At 45.1% G+C, this 20,910-nt stretch overlaps 1 protein-coding gene across 1 annotated transcript; it reads right to left on the reverse strand.

The window, feature by feature from the left end:
• Nucleotides 1-1,708: 1,708 nt before the first annotated feature.
• LOC306749171 (flotillin-1) lies at nt 1,709-7,348 on the reverse strand (the record flags this gene model as incomplete). Its single annotated transcript, XM_079232431.1, has 11 exons — nt 1,709-1,918; nt 2,246-2,383; nt 2,542-2,587; nt 3,118-3,299; nt 3,387-3,539; nt 4,855-4,950; nt 5,146-5,265; nt 5,417-5,560; nt 6,394-6,484; nt 6,983-7,058; nt 7,306-7,348. The coding sequence occupies 11 exons, from the start codon at nt 7,346-7,348 to the stop codon at nt 1,709-1,711; spliced, it is 1,299 nt and encodes a 432-aa protein (XP_079088557.1).
• Between the last annotated feature and the right edge of the window lie 13,562 nt (nt 7,349-20,910).

Raw genomic sequence — 20,910 nt, forward strand, 5'->3', positions numbered from 1 at the left:
CACAGGGGCTTAATGGTTGATACTATATCATACTGGGAAAGGGTCTTCCTATAACACTGGGCAAGGTGGAAAACACACACATGTTAAATAGAAAACAATGATACAAAAATATGTATAATACATAGTAATGGCATACATATGGCACCAGGCTTTGGATTCCCTGCAAGTAAAGTGATGATTTAACCAATCCCCCTTGATACGTTAGATATGCATCGTGTCACAATCGCAGGGTGAGAACTGAGCGGTGTCTGAAACCAAAGGCTGTGGTTTTGGTCGAGTGTAAGACAAAGCAATGGCAGTAGTGACTGATGTGAATGATGGCTTCCAACGCGTGCTCGTGTTAAACGTTCATGTAAGATGCACTTAAGGTTCGGCAGCAAGGCAGCAGACGGGCCGTCGTGGAGGGGACACTGAAGTTGAACACACACACACACACACGCACACACACGCACACACACACACACACACACACACACACACACAACATGTGACAAGCCGCGGAGACAAGAAGGGAAGGGGGGAGGGACATGAGGCCGCGAGGAGCGAGTTTAAAACCGAAGGTCTCAAAGGGACAACCACACAGAGGCTACTGTTACAGCTGCTGCCATCTTTCAAAGCCAATGTAAATCAAGTCACAGGCATTATGAAGAGAAAATACACGGGGAAGTATTGTAATTTGAATGCTTTGTGTTTATGCTGAGAGTAAAAAAATAGTGAAACAACAACTGTAACAGTAGCCAGTTGAGCACAATACTTAAAACCAGTATCAGTGGCCCAAAGCCTCCCGAAAAAAAAAAAACACAAACAAGAAAAAGAGAATGTGTCAGCCGGTTCCAGGTGGAAAGCTACGTGGGAGAAACAGCTGACCGGGTGATGTAACAGACATGTAATACGCGCTTTCAATGGTGACCCCGACGTGATATATCACATGGGAGGAGGCGAGTCGGGCTGTGTTACTGTGTCAGTGTCTGCCAGGTCACCAGACGGGTTGATTCTCTTCAGGCTGTACGAGACGTCACCTGCAGAATGGAGGGAACGAGAGGCAGGGCTTTCTTAGAAGGTCAGCGTATCATTTTCTTTCAATCCATGATCCGCATCCAAAGGAAGCGGGACGTTTCTGGGCCTGTCAGATTTGTAAGAAAGGAACGTTTTTTGTGTGGGTTTTTTAAGATCATTGGGGAATTGTTTCACTTTATTAGATGGACAGGACCGACTGGAAAGGAGAGAGAGAAGACAACGTGCAACAAAGGGCCACGGGTCGGATTGGATCCTGCGATAAGGACTCAGCCGATTATCCATCATCCTTACCTTATCTTATCCTTCATAAAGCGTTCAGTAATGCTAGAAATGTAAGTAATCTCAACACTAAGACATTTGGCAACTGAAAAAATGCAACAGTGTTTACAGATTTACAAGTTTGAGCCAATTTACCCCGTAAATATCAAATGGATTAAGTAATCAAATGACCAGCATGGTAGATAAATATAACACCTATTAACTTTTTACATGTGTTACATTATGTTTATTACATAAATATTAAATACGGCCCCAGGACTGGATGTGTCAGCGTGTTTTTGACTTCTTCTGCCGCCATATTGGAAAAACTATTATAAATAAAATAAAAATCAATGAGTGCAGCTTTTGACATTGTGTACATATTTTGTAATAATACATATTTGACGGGTCACGCGCATCAGCAGACCCGGGGTCAGCAAGGCCAGTGGATTGATAGCGCTCTGTAAGGAGGCGTTACCTGGGAGATGTTGACTCCGGTCAGCTTCTCCACGGCGGCGGGGAGGCGGATCATGATGTCCAGCACCTCTCCTGTCAGCCTGGCGGCGCCCACCTCCCCGCCTCCGCTGGACACCATGGTGACCTTGTTGGCTGCACACAGAGGCTTGCTGATCTCTTCCGCCATCTGGTGAAGACAGATATTACTATTAAGGGACATGAAGCGAGGAAGGGCCTCTGACACTCCCAGAGATGACAGTGGGCCAGCTAAGCAGTAATAAATGAACCGAAATTAATTTAATTAACCCGGAGCTTTATATTCCAGACATGCTTTTTTATATAAATGTTAAACACCTTTCTTTTTGTTTTCTGACACAACGTATCACCTTCATATGTTTTTGTTAATGTTTAGCAGTCTTAAAGGTGCACTAAATACATGATTAGCTGTAATTCGGACAATAACTACCCACAGCAGTGTTGTATAAATGTCTGTCATGGACATGTCGTCTCTCACCAGAGGCAGTTTCTCCAGCAGCATGTCCACCATGGCCCCGTCCTTGTACTGCTCGAAGGCCTCGGCCTTCTTCGCCATTTGCTCCGCCTCCGCGCGACCCTTGGCCTCCACTGCGAACGCCTCGGCCTCACCTTTAATCTGAAGGAGACAAGAGGGGCGCTCTTTACCTGAAAACACCGTCCCACAAAAGGGAAACCCCTATCTGAGACACTTGGTGAAATGGACACACACTCACACACACACACACACACACACACACACACACACACACACACACAGGGATCAGCGTGACTCACCTTGATGGACTCGGCATCGGCCTCCGCCTCCATGATCAACTTCAGACTGGACAGAGAGAGAGAGAGCAGATGATTCAGCAAATAGTGCGCGATACTATAACTACACCATGAACAATATTAACACATGAGACGGGGCTTGTGGTCCATCTGCATTTACACTGCAGTAATATACTGCCTTTACTCTGTCTATGATAGTTTGTTTTCTTTAAAACAATTTGCCAGCGACTGTATGAAAAAGCTCCACTTTTTAATCAGTGTTGGAATGTTGGAAAGTACATTTACTTAAGTTCTGTACTTAAGTACAATTTTGAGGTACCTGTACTACACTTCATCTGCAAATATTGTTTTGCTCTTTTGCACTTATTAAATAGGCAGTTAGAATGATGAAAAAAACAACTTAAAATGTATTTTATTTATTTTAATTGTCACGTGTTGGTATCGCAGCAACAAAAAAAGCTAGAATGATGATGAACAGTTAGAAAAAAGATAAATGAATGTGCCAACTGACTCCAGTGACAGAGAACCAGATGCACCTGGAGGTCTTTTGAGGAGAAGTATCCAGAACGTGCAACTCACCGCTGAGCCTCGGCCAGTTTCTCCAGGCGGTACCGCTCAGCCTCTGCCGGTTTCTTCACCTTGGCCTCCAGCTCCTTCTCCCTGCGGGTGATCTCCTGCTCCTGCAGCACGATCTGCTGCGTGCGCTCCACCACCTGGACCTGCATCCGCTCCTCCTCAATACGTTGCTTCGTCTTCGCCACCTGGAAGATGCAGGAGAAGAGCAGAAACATTGGACCCAGTCAGTAAACGTGTCACAGATCACCCAGTTCTTATTCACGCTCGTGTACCTGCAGCTGGTAGGCCATCTCTGACTCCGCCTTCTTAGTGTTGACCTCGATGTCATAGGCGGCCTTCTTCAGCTCATAGTCCCTCTGGGCCTTCGCCATGTCGATCTCATTCTTGTACTGGGCCGAGACTTTCTCCTGCATCGCATGGGCCTCCTGCAGAGGGAGGGAGAGAGAGAGAGAGAGAGAGAGAGAGAGAGAGAGAGAGAGAGAGAGAGAGAGAGAGAGAGAGAGAGAGAGAGAGAGAGCGGAGGGGGGAAGAGGGATCATGGGACAGACTCTTGAAAATAGGATAAACAGGATGAAGATGCTAAAAATATGGACAATAGTTTAGTAAAACAGACCAAGGGAAATAACTGACTACTCCAAAAACAGACTTCTAAAAAACAAGATGGTTATGATGGAAATGTGCAACTAGGGGCTGAAACGCGAACAAAATGGCTGCAGCTATCTTAAAAAAACTTTAGATTTCAGCATGTCTAAGGACTTCTGTTGCAATTTCTGTCTACCAGCTGATAGCTAGGTAGCCTGTCTGTAAACTGTTAGCGAGCTAATGTTAGCTATGCATTACAGGAAGCTACTGAAGTTAGCTGAAGGACCTGCTAACGTAATATTGCACAGCTTTCTGTTGTCAACATGCGTTGGCTTAACTGACATGTGGACAAAATGCTTGCTGAACAACATTAGTCAGACTGAGTGTCACTTTTTCTTCTTCTTAACGTTTCTTTTGTTTCGGCAGCTTATGAAAAATGTAGTTCTGGATTATTTGCGTCCCACAGCGTGTAAGCATTTGTCTGTTGTTTGCTAGCAGTCAAAAGTGACAAGGAGGCATCTTCGCGCCATACAAAGTCAATGAGGAACGATGAATTGTTTTCCCCTCCGGCGTGGACAGGACTTAAATGCGCTCTGTAGTGATGATGTGTTTTTGTAGGCCAACATGGAAGGAAGTTAGCATCCCACTGGTTCCCTTGTCAAAAAGCCTATTGGATTTTTGCCAATGGATTTTGAATTATTGCAAAAAATAAGCCCTATGGGAAACACATTTATTATGATACTTTACTTACCTTACATTTTAGATAGATAGATTTAGAAGATAAAAGCATTTCATTTTGTTGAACAAAACGTTAAGACTCACTGACTTTGAGAAGAGGGAACCAGAAGTGCAAACATGCTGACTCAGCTCTGAGTTTTAGGACTCCTTCCTGCAGCACTCCATAACTCTTGAAAATAGGATAAACAAGATGCTAAAAATACAGACAAGAGTTCAGACAAATATCCTTGGAGACCGAGCGAAACAGACTAAGGACCAGAACCGAATACTTTAAAAACAAACTTCTAAAAAAATCAAGATGGCCTGATATTGGAACAGAAATAAACCCTGTTTATGGCCTGATGTCTGTGCTGAGAGGAGACACGTTCACAGGAACAGCCGTGTCCTGGAGGATGGAGACAACGCGGCCTGATGGCTCACCCTGATCACAGCGTCTCTCTTGTTCTTGGCCTCTCCGATGCGAGCGTCCTTCTGAACCTGGGCCGTCCGAGCCTTCCCCAGCGAGTGCAGATAATCCTGCGTGACCGCAAAGAGAAGTCTGAGTCAGCTGAGCATTCTTTAGAATAAATATGAGATACGGAAAATGACTTTTACTTGTGTGCTAACATTCTGGCCTGTGATCAATCGTCAATTCAGGGGCCCACTAACCCACTAAATAAATGAATATGTTCCTCATCTAAAAAGGGACTGATCTCAAGGGTATGTGGTTACCTGGTCGTCGTGAACGTCTTTGAGTGTGTAGCTGACCACGCTGATGCCCATGTTGACCAGATCTGAGGAGGCCACCTTGAAAACCTGCTCGGAGAACTTCTTCCGGTCCTTGTAGATCTCCTGAGAGAGGAAGTCTCGAGGTCACGGCAGAATCAAAGCCCGTTAGCCCCGTTAGCCCCGTTAGCGCGCTGACACCGTTTCATGGCAACGCGGTGTAAGTCCTGACTAGGACTTTTAAACTCTTCTACACCAACAACCATCGGACCCTTACCTCAACGGTGAGGTGGGCGATGATGGCCCGCTGGTGTCCCTCCAGCGTCTCCAAGGCGATCTGAGCGATCTCGGCCTCGGACTTCCCCATGAACATTTGACAGGCCGCTGCCAGCATCTGCTTGTTCTGACCCTGGATCTTCATCTGGAGGAGAACAAGCAGCTCGTTTATTGCTCTGAGAGGACAGAGACACTCGTTGACCACGTGATCGCTGGGTTCCTTCATCGTGTCCACAGTGACATGTTCGGGCCTCCAGGAGGAGCCGGTGCATTTCAATGTGTGGGGGGGGGATTCATGGGAAGACTTGGATGGAGAAATGATTAAAGTACGAACATAATACACTGTTTCTAAGAGGCACAGGGATGAGAAATGGCTGAGTCTCTCTCTGGAAGGTGACACTCATTGTTGTTACATGCAAACCAATATCTGATATTTAAAAAATGATAACACTGAATCGTCACAAGATGATACATCTGTGGTACTTTTCAACAGGAATAGGTAGAATACTCATGAGTGATGCTGAGGTATTACTATTCTACAGCAGGCTGCTGCATGCTGGGATAAACCGCTACATGGATCTATGCTCAACTAAACCATCAAGAAAAGAGGGAAGACCTTCTTCTTTGCACACAAAGGAGGCTTACCTCTCAGATTTAGTCCACAGATTAGTTTGAATCTGTGGTAGAGAGCAACACTGCCTTGCCATGAGGATCCATCCAGCGGAGATGTGTGACGATGTGTGGAAGTGCATTTCTGTAGCCTTAAATCCTAATATGGATGGGCCGTGGGGGGCAAAGGTGCAAGTGCTCACTGACACCGATTCAAACCTAATCTGGGAGAAATAAGCCCTTTGTGTGCTTGGAAGAAGTCTTGGATCTTCTATCTCAACTCGAGTCAAAACGAAAGTGTTGATCAAGGTGTTCAGCGTAAAAGAAAAGAAACAGCAGCGGCTACCGGTGCAGAGGCCTGGCACTGACCTGGGCTATGCCGGTGACGGAGATGGGCACGCCGTGCCGCGTGTAGACTTTGTCGCTCTTCACGTTCAGAGTCAGAGTGTTCAGGGAAATCCTGAAGAGAGGCACATCCAGGAGAAGATGATTATTGATCGATTATCGGCTGCTCGGATGGAACACATTAAAGCATCATCATTTCGTGCTCATATATATTTGTGTGTATATATATATACACATATATATATTTTTTTTACGGGTGCATGACAGCATCCAGACAGACAAAACATTCCGTCTGCCGACGAACTGGAATGGATGTGAGAGGAGCAGCATGTGATGGACAGGCAGATAGAAGCCAAACGGCTCTGAGGGGTTTGTGGACTGACTAGGTAATGGTTAGTTAGAGCGCAAATTACATCAATAGACAAAAAATATAGATATTATCCTTATCATTTAGGAAAGAAGAGGAAGATGGACACCGTTTTAAATGTGTGCCCATCGGTCATTCTGGCACTAATATGATTTATTACCCTGTTGTGTGAAGTTACTCTTTCCTTTACCAGGTGGATTTGTATGTTATGTTAATAAGGTCAGAGGTTACAGGCGGCAGACAGACCTCTGTATCTGCTGGACGCACGGGACGACGAACACCCGGCCTCCAGGGATCATCAGGGGAGGGGAGCGGCAGAACCCTGGAGAGACGAGAGGCCCAGCGGCCATGAGGAGCGACTATGAATGCTTTTACAACCTGGGACATTTCAGGAAACGTTACCACAGGTGTTTTTACATATTTGGTTATGAGGGATATTTTGTCCGCTTTGGAATGCCATCCTTCAAATGGATGGAAATTAATAATAATAACAATACCAAAGATATAACAAAGAAAACAAGGACATAACCTGTGGATTTGGGTGTTGTGTGTGAGAGGCCATCTTTTACCTGACACCACCATAGCCTCGTTGGGACCGCAGGTGTAGAACATGTTTGCTGATCCTCCTTCAGACTGGAAAAAAGAAACACACACAACAAAAAGTAGTAGAATAACACATGAAATCAGTCATTATTAAAGCCACCATTTGAACACTGTCCATAAGGGAATTATTTTGACTTCTACTACACACACACACACACACACACACACACACACACACACACACACACACACACACACACACACACACACACACACACATTGTATTTGATATCCCTATAATATAGATAATAATAATAGTGCCTCCTTGTGATGCGCACCAGCAGCAGGGCTGTTGCGCAGGAAGAAGAGCAGCAGACAGCAACACGTGACGCCTTATGAAGGGAGAAGAGTTACACATGTAACGCTGTGTGTAACGCGGTGTGTAACATCAACTCAGTCACACAGTTTACAGTGTGGTTGTTTACAGAGGATGGAGGCGCTGGGAGGCGGACAGCAGCGACACACTTACCGGCCGGCCTGGACACGAGGTGCTTTAGGGAGCGGAGGGTGGAAATGGCGGAATAAGTCGCGGGTCTGTCTTGGTTCCAGTGAATGTAATTATGTATTTTTCGTCCCAGGTTTACGTTTATTCCCGTTCAACGCTGATGCGCGCGCGACTACTGGCTGACGCGGCCGACTGACTACGTCAGAGACGGACTGCAGCGCAATCTCTCAACCCGCGTGCGGCCGCCATCTGGTGGCGTGGTGGTGAACTGCGTAAATACGCTCATGTCCTCGAGGAGGCAGCTCTCTGTGGAAGAGGTACTCAGATCTTTTACATCAGTAAAACATGTATAATAATAATAATAATAATAATAATAATAATAATAATAATAATAATAATAATAGTAATAATAATAATAACTCAGTTTAGAAATACTCCCTCACAAGTAAAGGTAATGGATTCAAAATTATACAAAAATAAAAGTGTCAAAGTAGGCCCATCAGCATGAAAATATACTTAAAAAGTAAAAGCCATTGCCTACGAATGTGTATTATATTATTGGATTATAATTATTGCGACATTAATGTGAGCATCATGTTGATGGGAATATAGTTATTTTACTGGCAAATGGGCTTGTAAAATACTATAACCATAACAAATATGATTAAAAATGAAGTCAGATTTTGAAGATCCTACATGACTGAAGTGTGAATTGAAAGTAATTTCCAGCAAACCGTTTCTGCTAAATGTGTAAATTCAGTTGAACATGAATAGTTATCTTGTTTAGGTGAGGCCTCAACATTCTTTATAATATGCTATCTACTTTTGTTCTATTCTGTTCTACTCTATTCTATTTTGTATCCTCATTTTTGCCCCGTACGTTAAATACGCAGTAGGCCTATTTTAGTACATTAAAACTGTAAAACTGTAAATATATATATATATATATATATATATATATATATATATATATATATATATATATATATATATATATATAGAAATATTACAAATATAAAGAGTGCAAATATAAAAGTGTAAGATAACAACACAAGGTGAAATCCAAAATATTTCCAATATATTCTACAATTCCATGTTGATTTTATTACCTCATTATACAATTTAATACAATTAAATGTGATCTACCCATGTTCTATTCTGTTCTATTCTGTTCTATTATGCTCTGTTATAGACTGCATTGATTCATTTAGGTTAGTGAGGCTCCAACGAGGCAGTGATGACAAAACCCGGCACTCTTCCTTTCCGCTCCTTGCCGCAGAGACAAGGAAACCCCTTTAGCCCGTCCGTCAGCAGCCAGCTTCACCTCCATCCTGACTACCAGCACCATGAGGGAGATCGTCGCCAGTGCGGGAACCAGATTGGTGCAAAGGTAAGGAGAAGAAGAAAGAAGCACTTAACTCTTCTTTTCAGTTTGGCCATGTTAAATATTTCAGTCTCAACTTTTTGGAAGAGGCTAATCTTTTTTGCTGTGCGTTGCACTGTTTCAGAAAATAATTGATTACAAAGTTAAAATCAACTGCTTACTTTGTGTATCTTCCAAAACAGAATAAATACATTGTTGTATATTAAAGATGAACGGGACCACTATGCAGCCCTATTGGTCCCTCCATCCTCATACTCAACTATTTCATGTTTCTCTAATTTATCTTACAACCTTTTTTATCAGACACAGTGGTTCACCACAATTACATTACATACTATATATATATATATATATATATATATATATATATATATATATATATATATATATATATATATTCACTTTTTAACTTTGTAATCAATTATTTGAATTGCAAGTCAAGTGTTTTTCTTGCCTGACCACCAACTTCATTAGTTTTTGGTTCAAGCTTTATCCAAAGGAAATGCATACATTTGTACTTAATACATTTGACAAGGCTGCGCTCACATTACATGTGCTTGTTCCTCCACTTTCCAGAGATCACTGCCACTTAAATAGAGCAACCAGTCAATCAATATTAGATATACAATATTTTTGATAATCGATGATTATTTTCTCTTTTTTGGGCTTCTTTTACCTTCTCAAATGTGATTTTTAAAATTATTTTTAAACTGGGACACCGGCGAGGGTCCCAGTCACACGAGTCACACGCGCTGAAGAATGAGATGAAGTGTGTGACCCGAAAAATTCCAATGGGAAATGAAGGAATTTAGCAGCAATTAAAGAGAAGCTTCTCAGATGAGAATGAGGGTAAACAAGTGAATGTGCCATAATTTACAGTTTATCGTTGGGCGGTTTTGCCAACCCTCGCCTCCCGATAAAACACTTTCTACACCAAGGTCTTGTCCTGCAGCAAATTAACCGATTAGAAGCACTGCTTACACTTTCATCATGTGGGATCATTTTCACTGTTTTCTGGAAGATGGAAACTAAAACGATAGTTAATTCCAGCTTGAACAAATGTGCTAAATTACCAATTTAAAAAGCAATATTCCTCCTAAATTCGTTCTCACTCCGTGCGAACAGGCTTGCGCATTTGGCCCAAACAGTAATGACTTGACATTACCTCTTGCAGCATTCTGCAGCGATCGGAAGGAAAATAAATCCATGAGCTTATTCCCTGATTTGCAGTGCCGTGTCAGCAGTTTTTATTCCAGTGTTAGAGGATTTAGTCAAGAGTGAGGTAAAATAATGCCAAGTGTTGGAATCCCTGTAACTGTGGCTGAAACCAGGCCTGTGACCTGAAGGTGAGCTTCAGAAATGTGAAACCATGCCATTATCAGTGTTTATTGCTTCTATGAGTGTCATTACTCATTTGAAGATCCACTCATCATCATTGTTACTGTGGGAGGAGATGCGACTGTCGCTATTTCTTCCTCACTTCTTCACTTGCTCAGAAATGGCTATTAATCATTCCAGAGCTAAGGGTTTTTATATCCACACCCAAGCTAAAAACCTCGCTCCACTCCTGTTAACAGAGAGCTCTTTCTCTCACGGTGTAGGGACGTTATGGAGTGGAGAAGAACTTCATGACAGCACAAAAATGATATGAAGACACATGTTTTAATATGTTATTGTTCACGTTGCAGAAAAAGCAGCCAACTCAACATTTAGATGCATGTTCACAGTTTCAATGCAGCAGCATTATCATCAGCAGCAGTAGCAGCAGCAGCATTAGGAGCATTATCAGCAGCAGCAGCAGGAGCAGCAGCAGCAGCATTATCAGCAGCAGCAGTAGCAGCAGCAGCATTAGGAGCATTAGCAGCAGCAGCAGGAGCAGCAGCATTATCAGCAGCATCAGCATTATCAGCAGCAGCAGTAGCATTATGAGCAGCAGCAGCAGTAGCAGCAGCAGCAGTAGCATTATGAGCAGCAGCAGCATTATCAGCAGCAGTAGCAGCAGTAGCATGCAGCACAGCAGCATTAGCATTAGCAGCATTAGCAGCAGCAGCAGCAGCATTAGCAGCGGCAGCAGCAGTAGCAGCATTAAGCAGCAGCAGCAGCAGTAGCAGCAGCATGCAGCATTATCAGCAGCAGCAGCAGCAGCATTAGCAGCAGCAGCAGCAGAATGAGCAGCAGCAGCAGTAGCAGTAGCAATAGCAGCAGCAGCAGCAACAGCAGCAGCAGCAGCAGCAGTAGCAACAGCACCAGTAGCAGCAGCAGCAGCAACATTAGCAACAGCAGCAACATTAGCAACAGCAGCAGTAGCAACATCAGCAGCAGTAGCAGCAGCAGCAGCAACATTAGCAACAGCAGCAGTAGCAGCATTAGCAGCAGTAGCAGCAGCAGCAGCAACAATAGCAACAGCAGCAACATTAGCATTAGCAGCAGCATTAGCAGCAGCATTAATAGCAGCAGCAGCAACAGCAGAAGCAGCCGCATTATTAGGAGCAACAGCAGCAGCATTAGCAGCATTAGCCGCAGCATTAGCGGCAGCAGCATTAGCAGCAGCATTAGCAGCATTAGCAGCAGCAACAGCAGCAGCAGCATTAGCAGCAACATTAGCAGCAGCAGCAGCATTAGCAGCAGCAGCAGCATTAGCAGCAGCATTAGCAGCAGCAGCATTAGCAGCAGCAGCAGTAGCAGCATTAGCAGCAGCAGCATTAGCAGCAGCAGTTGCAGCAGCAGCAGCAGCAGCAGCAGCATTAGCAGCAGCAGCATTAGCAGCAGCAGTTGCAGCAGCAGCAGCAGCAGCAGCAGCAGCAGCAGCATTAGCAGCAGCAGCATTAGCAGCAGCAGCAGCATTAGCAGCAGCATTAGCAGCAGCAGCATTAGCAGCAGCAGCAGCAGGCTTGTTCTCAGACGCCAGCCAACGTCATGAGGGGATCATACAGATGTCCCGTCAGGTCAGGGAACTCCTATTCCACTTGACCTGATCTGTCTTCTATGTCCTGATATGTTGGGACTCTGCTTTGCTGCTGTTGGATTGGAACCATGAATCAGCCAAGTATTCAAAGTAAAGAAGGAGATGTCAAATGTAAAAGCTTGGCTTTGAAAAGGATAAACCGACTCCCAGGAATTCAAAGTGACGTCTTAATGTATTCTATTTAGCAAAAGTGTTTTATTATACATCCCATCACAGCACATCGATGTTACATCTCTCACATCACACTAAGTCATTTTGACATTTTAGTTGCTTCTTGACACATTTCAAATATATAACCTTTTTTTAAAGGGGAAAAACCAATTTGCATTTTTATATTCGATCTAATAAAGTCCTGTGAAGAAGTGCCCGACCTAACGTTCCGATGCAGTCTGTGTGCCGGCTTCATTGTGTGTAACCATGTGGAACAGTTTGACTTTGGATCCCAGTGACTGTGAAATAAAAAAACTTTTTTAAGAAAAATATGTGTCCTGTTGACAAACAGCTTTTAGTTTGTACTTTTTCTTCCAGGAATTAGTTAAATTCAATTCAGTTCATTTTATATAGCCCAAAATCACAAATACGCCTAGGAGGGCTTTACAATCTGTACACGTAACTTCCCTGTCCTGGGACCTCACATCAGGAAAAACTCCCCAAATGAAGATTGTAAAAATTATTTCACAGGGAAAAAAGGGAAGAAACCTTCAGGAGAGCAAGTTCCACTTCTTAATATGACAACAGAGTGAGACAAAGCATCCAACAGCTTCCCATCTCAAGTTATGATGAACCATGAATGTGCTTTCTGTCTGACCGACACAACCAAGAACACAAGAGCAAGAAAGCTTTTTAAACAAACTAAATTCATCATTTGATTAGATTTTTTCTTTAAATGTATTTCTTTCAAACATTATTACAATTTGGAATGTGGGAGGAAACCCGAAACAGTCGGGATAAACTCACCGCTCATAGCAGGGGTGTCGAGGCCTCGAGCCCTCAACTTCAGGCCCCGGTGTGGCCCCGGCGTGGTGTGGCCCCGGTGTGGCCCCGGCGTGGTGTGGCCCCGGTGTGGTGTGGCCCCGGTGTGGCCCCGGTGTGGTGTGGCCCCGGTGTGGCCCCGGTGTGGTGTGGCCCCGGTGTGGTGTGGCCCCGGCGTGGTGTGGCCCGAGTGTGGCCCCGGTGTGGTGTGGCCCCGGTGTGGTGTGGCCCCGGTGTGGCCCCGGTGTGGTGTGGCCCCGGCGTGGTGTGGCCCCGGCGTGGTGTGGCCCCGGTGTGGTGTGGCCCCGGTGTGGCCCCGGTGTGGTGTGGCCCCGGTGTGGCCCCGGTGTGGTGTGGCCCCGGTGTGGCCCCGGTGTGGCCCCGGTGTGGTGTGGCCCCGGTGTGGCCCCGGTGTGGTGTGGCCCCGGTGTGGTGTGGCCCCGGCGTGGTGTGGCCCCGGTGTGGTGTGGCCCCGGTGTGGCCCCGGTGTGGCCCCGGTGTGGTGTGGCCCCGGTGTGGCCCCGGTGTGGCCCCGGTGTGGTGTGGCCCCGGCGTGGTGTGGCCCCGGCGTGGCCCCGGTGTGGTGTGGCCCCGGTGTGGCCCCCACCGTGAGACCTGAACTGCTGCGTAATACAAGTTTAAACTCTGTTAGGAGCAGAGCTGAGGCCAGGGACACGCTGGACATGAGGTTGGCCTCCAGGAGCCTCGTTACAGGGACTCCCGAAGCCTGAAATCCTTTAGTAACTCATTTTAGGGTGACATTCAGGATCTTTTTTTAGGATGGGAATTTAGGAGTCCTAAGTTAGGAAGGCATGGACTCCAAAGAATCCAATTTACAGTCCTTGTTAGGATGTTTTAGGTTCAGATAATATCAGAGGCCTGAGACAGGATAGGACACAGCATGAGATTAGTGGTTGTCTTAGGAAAAGGAAGATTTTATTCCTTCCTTCCTATCTTTGAACCTTAATTTAAAATAGTTATATGATATTTTTTCTCTAATGAAGCTCCAGGTCCCAATAGAGCAGATATTTTCACTTGGGCATGCACAATACCGGTGCCTTAATAAGTCTCCTAAATGGGACGCAGTGGTCTTTGATATCCGTCACACCCGTCATAGTCCTGCTATGACAGAACCAAAACGTCTGCTGTGAAAAAAAGGCCCGCCAAAAGATTCCACGGCTTTTTGCAAGCCGATTAAAAAAGGGGCAGACTTCCTGCCTCAGGGCGCCACACACCAGGTCATCCTCATCGGGGGCCTCTCCGTCCTCCTCATCTTCCTCCTCCGGTATGGGACCATGTCCTCCAACGGGCAATCGTCTTCTTCAATTAGCAGCTCCAGTGAAGTTGGTCTTCGGGTGCAGGGAAGCAGTGAAGTGGGCGTCACAGTTTTGCCATCTGTGGACGCTGAAGGCCTTCGCCTTACTTAGCACTCCTTTTCCAGCGAGGCGCTCTCTCTGCCTGCTCCTTGGCCTTTGACTTCCTCCTTATGAACCAGCCTCACGATCTCAGACGCCGCATCGCCTGTATCCTTTTGAGATGTCATCACTATGTGTGAATGACACTGATAGCGACGCGCCTCCTCCTCCAGGATCATCTCGACAGCTTTGGGGCTTTCAGTGACGAAGCTTCCCCCAGAGGACACTTGGTCTTCTCCGCCCTTTGAAACACTCCTCACCTCTGACAGGGCCAGAGAAACAGAGTCACAAAGCACTCCTGCTTTAATTCTACCATTACAATGTAATATAATGAGCCTTTAGATCCAGAAGAGCTATACTGACGACCAGGGAGGACGTTGTGTCAAAATCTCATCAAACATGTGAAATAAATATTTCTAGCAACCTTTGTTTTTTTCTGTTTTTGTTTTTAAAAAACTAATTTGATGGTTTCTTTGATGGGATATGACCTGGAGCTTTCACCTCCTCAATGTGTTTAGATAAAGTGAGCAGTGCAAGAGCAGCAGCAACGCTAAACTGATAGGAATACTTCTGTAGCACGAAAGACTATTCTTAAATTCTGGATTTGTAAAGATATCCCTTCTATGGACGACTGGTATAAGGGGATTTTGGAAGTCCTTCCTCTAAAGTTGACCCACACCCTCCATGACAATGTCAAGGGATTTGTCAAGACATGGAAACCGGTCTTAGACATGGTGGATCCTTTGCTCAGCAAGATTAAACATGCTGGTACCGATGCTGACTTAAACTGACCAAGTCTACTAACCAAGATGCACTTATCTCTGACTAGTGATGTGTGAATGTGTTTATTATTTGTTGTGGTTGTCTATGTATCTTTTGCAAATTTATTTGTTCCTTTTGTGTTGTTGTTTTCTATTTCCATCTTTTGTTTGTATTGTATCCTTAAAGTTCTGTCTTGTACAGTTGTAAAATCTAAATAAATATATATAAAAAACAACAACAGCATTATGAATTTGTAAATTCATACTTTTAAATCAGTGGTTCTCAAATGGTGGTACGTGTACCCCTGGGGTTACGGGATTTAAAACATATATATATGTAAAAGCTACATCCATTAAAACATCCTTTAAAATGTGTTATTTAATAAATATTCAATAGAATATAAGTCTAAGTTCATGAACTGAATTTGATATAGTCTACATTAAATCAGACAGTGATGGCACAGTGCTGTGTATTACATATTGTTTTCAACCAAGGATGCTTGGCGCTGGTTAGGAGGTACTGTGCTAAATAACAAAAGCTGAAAATAGGAAAATAATATGTAAAGAATATAGAAATACATTTAAAAATAAATAAACATTATTTCAAATCCTTTTCCTCCAGAATGAGGAATGTTTTGAATGCTTTAACCACGACATGCTCTTAAAGGAGTTAAACGTCTGCTTAACCAAGAGACGCGCACGTCACGCGCGGGGAAGTCGTGCGCGTGCAACGACTCCAAAACTGCGGAGCGGCAGCTCGTGGCTCCGAGCCAGGAATCGAAACGACTCTTTCCGGAAACTCCCGAGCGCCGCCGACCCACGAGCCTGACATTAGCCGAAAGTGTTGAGCCGCTGTAGTCGTCGGGCTGGGGGCGTGTAGGGGAGGACGAGCTTTACCAAGTAAAGAGGGGAAGAAGAAGAAGAAGAAGAAAGAGAGGCGACCTCCTGGAGCCAGCACTCCCGAGCCCCTCCCAGTCCGGGGGATTAAGATACGAGGCTTGACGAAGGTAATTATTATCAACCAATTATACTTGTTTATTATAGAAATATGGTTCTGTCCCCCCCCCCCCCCCTAAATATTCCCCTCAAAAGGGAGGTAGTGGGTTAAATTCTGCAGCTTTCCCTTTGCTGTTATGACTATTTCCTCGCGCTATATGATACGGTTTGGGGCGTGTAGCCAACAGAAACGCCAGATAACACTATTAACGTGGGGGGAGACTTTTTGGGGGGATTGCCCGAGAAACATCCAGAGGAACCCCAGCAACGCTCCGAGGCATTAGAAGAGCTGTGTGTGCGCCCAATGGCCTCCTTCCTCCCCACAAGTCTGTGCGCGTTGTGCGTTCATCACGCCTCTGCTGCGGGAGAAGAGAGCTCGAGCGGCACCGTAATTACGCGTCTGACTGCCGGTAATAATAACCGGTGGGTTTCCCTGTCCCGTGTGCGGGATGAGCCCCCGTCTGAATTGTGTGTGTGTGTGTGTGTGTGTGTGTGTGTGTGTGTGTGTGTGTGTGTGTGTGTGTGGGGGGGGGTATCTTCTCCTCTGGTCCATCCCGTTTGGGAAGGATTACGCAATGTCCTCGGGCGCTGCACGGCACGCGTCGGAGCCGCGCGGACTCAAAGTATTTGTCACGCCTGGAAGAGACGCGTGTTTCTGCAGGAGCTCACCGGACAGCCGGGGGGCAGATCCCGATACCTGCAGATTAGTTGTATTTTCTGTGCTCCATCTTTACCCGCATGATGGGATAATGGAGGGCATGGCAGGTGCCCAAACCGTCACCGAGCTGTGAGGGGGAGAATGCATCCTCTATTGCTAGAGATACAAACTCATATTGTTATGCTCAGACTTCGGCATTAGAGCGTCTGAGTGGTGATAAATATCCCCCCCCCCCCCTCTCCATCTCCTCTCCTCCACCATCCTCCATCCTAGACACCCCCAGTACCGGGACAGCCCCCATTCATGCCAGTCGTGACACACCCTTGGCTGCACCAGAGAAGGGGTGGGGGTGCAGAAGAGGAAAGTGCAGGGGGACAAGCAGGTCTAGGGGGGGGGGTGAAGTGACCATCACACCAGCTGTGGGTTCTGAATATTATAGGGCAATACCAGCAAACCGGCATATCACTCACACTGACCCGGATAGGAATCAGTTTGAAGGATAATTAAGCAGAGAGAGACAACAAAGAGAAGATAAGGCAAAGTGTTTCAGAGGAGGATGAGACAGAAAAAGAGACAGAGAGAAGCCGAAAGATGAGAGAGACAACGTTGTAACACGAGGAGGATGGAGGCATGATGCTACCGCCCTCCTGGTTCGTGTGGGAGAGGAGAGACAGGGGGAAAGGCTCTTAAGTTCCTTCAGCCTGGATGGATGTCAGCTGATGAGATCAGCCGGAAAGATGTAACCTCCGCGCCTCTCACCGCTGATGCATGTGTCACACGGAGATCAGTGAGCGCTGCCCCTGCGGGTTGGTTATGACAGGAGAGCAGTGACCCCACTTAGAGTCAGAGCTTTAAAAAAGGCCAAAGGTTACATCCTCCTGGCCTCTTAGTGATGCGTTTATCCAGGACACCCAGTGGTGAAAACAGAGGTGTTTCAGAATGGCCACCTTGTGATTACAGCAACCCCTCTGAGGAAGCCTCTGTAATGTATAAAGATGTAAAAAAAAAAGAGTCTCCCATCAGATTAGCAGCACTTTTCTGTTTTTAAATGGACCCGTACAGCACTTCCGACCACTCAAAGCTCTTTAACACTGCATGACATCATTCACCCACTGATGAGAGGAGCTACCATGCAAGGAGCCACATCAGATTATCAACCATTCACACACCGTAGGCGCAGCTACGGGAGACATGTAGAGTTAAGTGTCTTGCTCAAGGACACATTGACATGGGCTAGCAGAGCCGGGGATCGAACCGCCGATCCTCTGATTGAAGGATGACCCTGCTCACCACCGAGCCACAGTCGGCAGCCTTGTGAAGGAGAGGCCTCTATTTGGCTTTCAGTTGTTTTCTTTAAATGCATTAATAACCACTACACTGACCATGGGCAGATTATGAGTTGTTTGTGTCTTTTTGTAATGGAAACAGCGTCTGTTTGCTGTTGTTTATATCACTTTGTGGCCACCTTGTGTCTCTTTGTAGTTGCTTCTGTCTCTCTGTCGCCATTTTGTGTGTCTTTGTAGTCACTTTGAGTCTCTTTGTAGCCATGTTGTGTCTCTTTGTAGTAATTTTGAGTGTCTTTGTAGCCATGTTGTGTCTCTTTGTAGTCATTTTGAGTTTGATAAAGGCTTTTGTGTCTTTTGTGTCTTGGTTTCTTGTGTCTCTTTTAGTTTCTTGCTGGTTGGTACGTGTCTCTTTGATTTGACATTTTGTAGTGGAAGGCCAAGGGGATCGCTAAGACTTTGGACCCCAGGGCCTGTGCCTCGGTAGGCCTTTCAGAAAGCTCTCTCCATCAATGAATCAAACCTGTGTATCAGCACACATGCAAAAAGCTAATGTCTCTGTAGAGGATGTTTCAAAGCGGCTTCACAAGACACTGATTAGACAATTTGCTTTGATTGCTGTGTTCTGCTCAGGGACTGAAAGTTTTTCCTGCCCACTTTATTGCTAGGGCGTCATTCGGAAGTGACTTTGTATCTGTTGATGTGCACAGAGAGCGTTGATGGGCTTTCTCCCTCTTTGCACTCTAATGCCTCATCTGAAGAAGATGGCTGAAATGCAATGGCTTTTTAATTGTCCCCTCTTTCAGAGTCTAAAGATGCAGTGATTCACTCTGTTCCATAACACTTCACTGAACACAAACCGATAGTATCATCAGGCCTTTGCAGTGTTCAAAGCAGTACTCAGATTGTTAACTTAAGTTAAAATAGCAGTAGTGTAGAAATACTTTGTGCCAAGTAAAAGTCTTGCATTCAAAACCGTACTTGAAGGTCCTGTGTCTTTGGTGGCATTGAGCTGAACTACGTTGGTCGACGCAAAAATACGAATGTCTCTCTAGAAAGAGTGTTTGGTTTGTTTGTTAGTGTGTTCACCACTTTGATGTTGCAGCTGGTGAACTGCTGAACTTGTTTTAATGACGTTATATACTGATGGGTAGCGAATTCCCTGTGATATTACATAATCCCTTTCAGAGGGAATAGAAAGTACATAATTTACCTTTTTCAGATGTAGTGGAGTACCTTTTAAAAACCAAGATATTTTTTAGGATTCTGCTCGAAATAACATACCCAAACTAAAAAGGGTGCATCTCTGCAACCACAAGGGCTATTTGAATAATTCTGGTGTTATAATAAAGGCAACCCATATGAGCTTTTGTTCAAATATGTAAATATTAATAAATATGTTACTGGTTAAGAGTAAATAAAGATTGAAACACAGCAAAAATAGAAGTTTCAGGTCCGCCTCACCCTATATAGGTGCCATGGTGCTTAAAGGGTCAGAAAATGGAAATACGCAAGTAAAGTAGCTACTTTTTGTTCTTCAATGCGATACTTGAGTAAACGCACTTAGTTACTTTCCAGCACTGGGCCTTTGGTATAAATATAGAAGGTTCAGAAAGTCTACACATTGAAAGGGTAAATGGCTCAGTCGCTCCTTTGGCCGATGTCAGGCTTTTTTCTCATTGGGGCTGTTGTCATAGAGACTGCGAAAAGATCAGGAAACAACTGGTTTGCTAGTTGAGGTCCAATAGTCAACCTAATTGTAGGTGCAGGGTTGAGACCGTGGGGTTGAACTGTACACGAATGAAAGTCTTTTTTTACCCTTAAGAGAAAACCAGGCGGCAACCTCCGGGTCTGAAAAGTGAAGCCAAACCTGCATGATCTGTGCCGGCCAGTAGGGGGCGACGACTCTGGTTGCAAAAAGAAGTCGGATTGTATAGAAGTATATGAGGAAGCTTCTTTTGTTGACCGTGCTTTCTCGGCAACAAACTGACATGCGACTTCCAAGATGTGAGTTTAGTGAGAAAAAGGTTATAAAGGTGCAAGTATTATACTAACATGTACTTAAAACTAGTTTTGTGGCAGAGAAAAGCAAAAAGTATCTACTTGGAAAACAGACAATTGAGAAAATGTACATATGTCATTCTTGTGGTCTTGTTGGGAAATGTATTCATCGTCCATAATTCATAGTTTCTACTTGTAATTGCACATGCTTCAGAGCTAGTTATGCAAGGCTAGGCAGGGATCAGAGCACTTAAAGGTGGTGAATTCGGAGCATATCTATTGTTTCCACGTGGCTCACAACGTGGCGGCAGGTGAGCCGGCGAGCGAGCAATGTTTATCTGTGACTTCATTCTCTGCTCAGGTAGCCATCACTCCACTACATCTTCACACAGCGAGTTGTTTGCTGCTATATTAATGCTCTGAATGTTGTACAGAGAACCTTTAACGAAGAGACCATTGCAATATTCTCTTTCCGTCTCCATCTTATACCACTATGTGACTACCAGTGCGTAGTCTAATCCAGTGCAGCAGTCGTGACAGGTCAGCTGGCTGTCCACATACTCTCTGGTATACCCTCCCTCCCTTCACCGCTTCTCTTCCCTTCCTCCCTCTCTTCTGGCCTTTCCCCCTCGGCTTAAAGTCCCTCTCTGGTTTGTGGTTGTGAGTGGAGAGCTGATCGACTCGTCTTTGG

Source organism: Taurulus bubalis (genome assembly GCF_910589615.1).
Source record: "Taurulus bubalis genome assembly, chromosome: 16".
NCBI lineage: Eukaryota > Metazoa > Chordata > Actinopteri > Perciformes > Cottidae > Taurulus > Taurulus bubalis.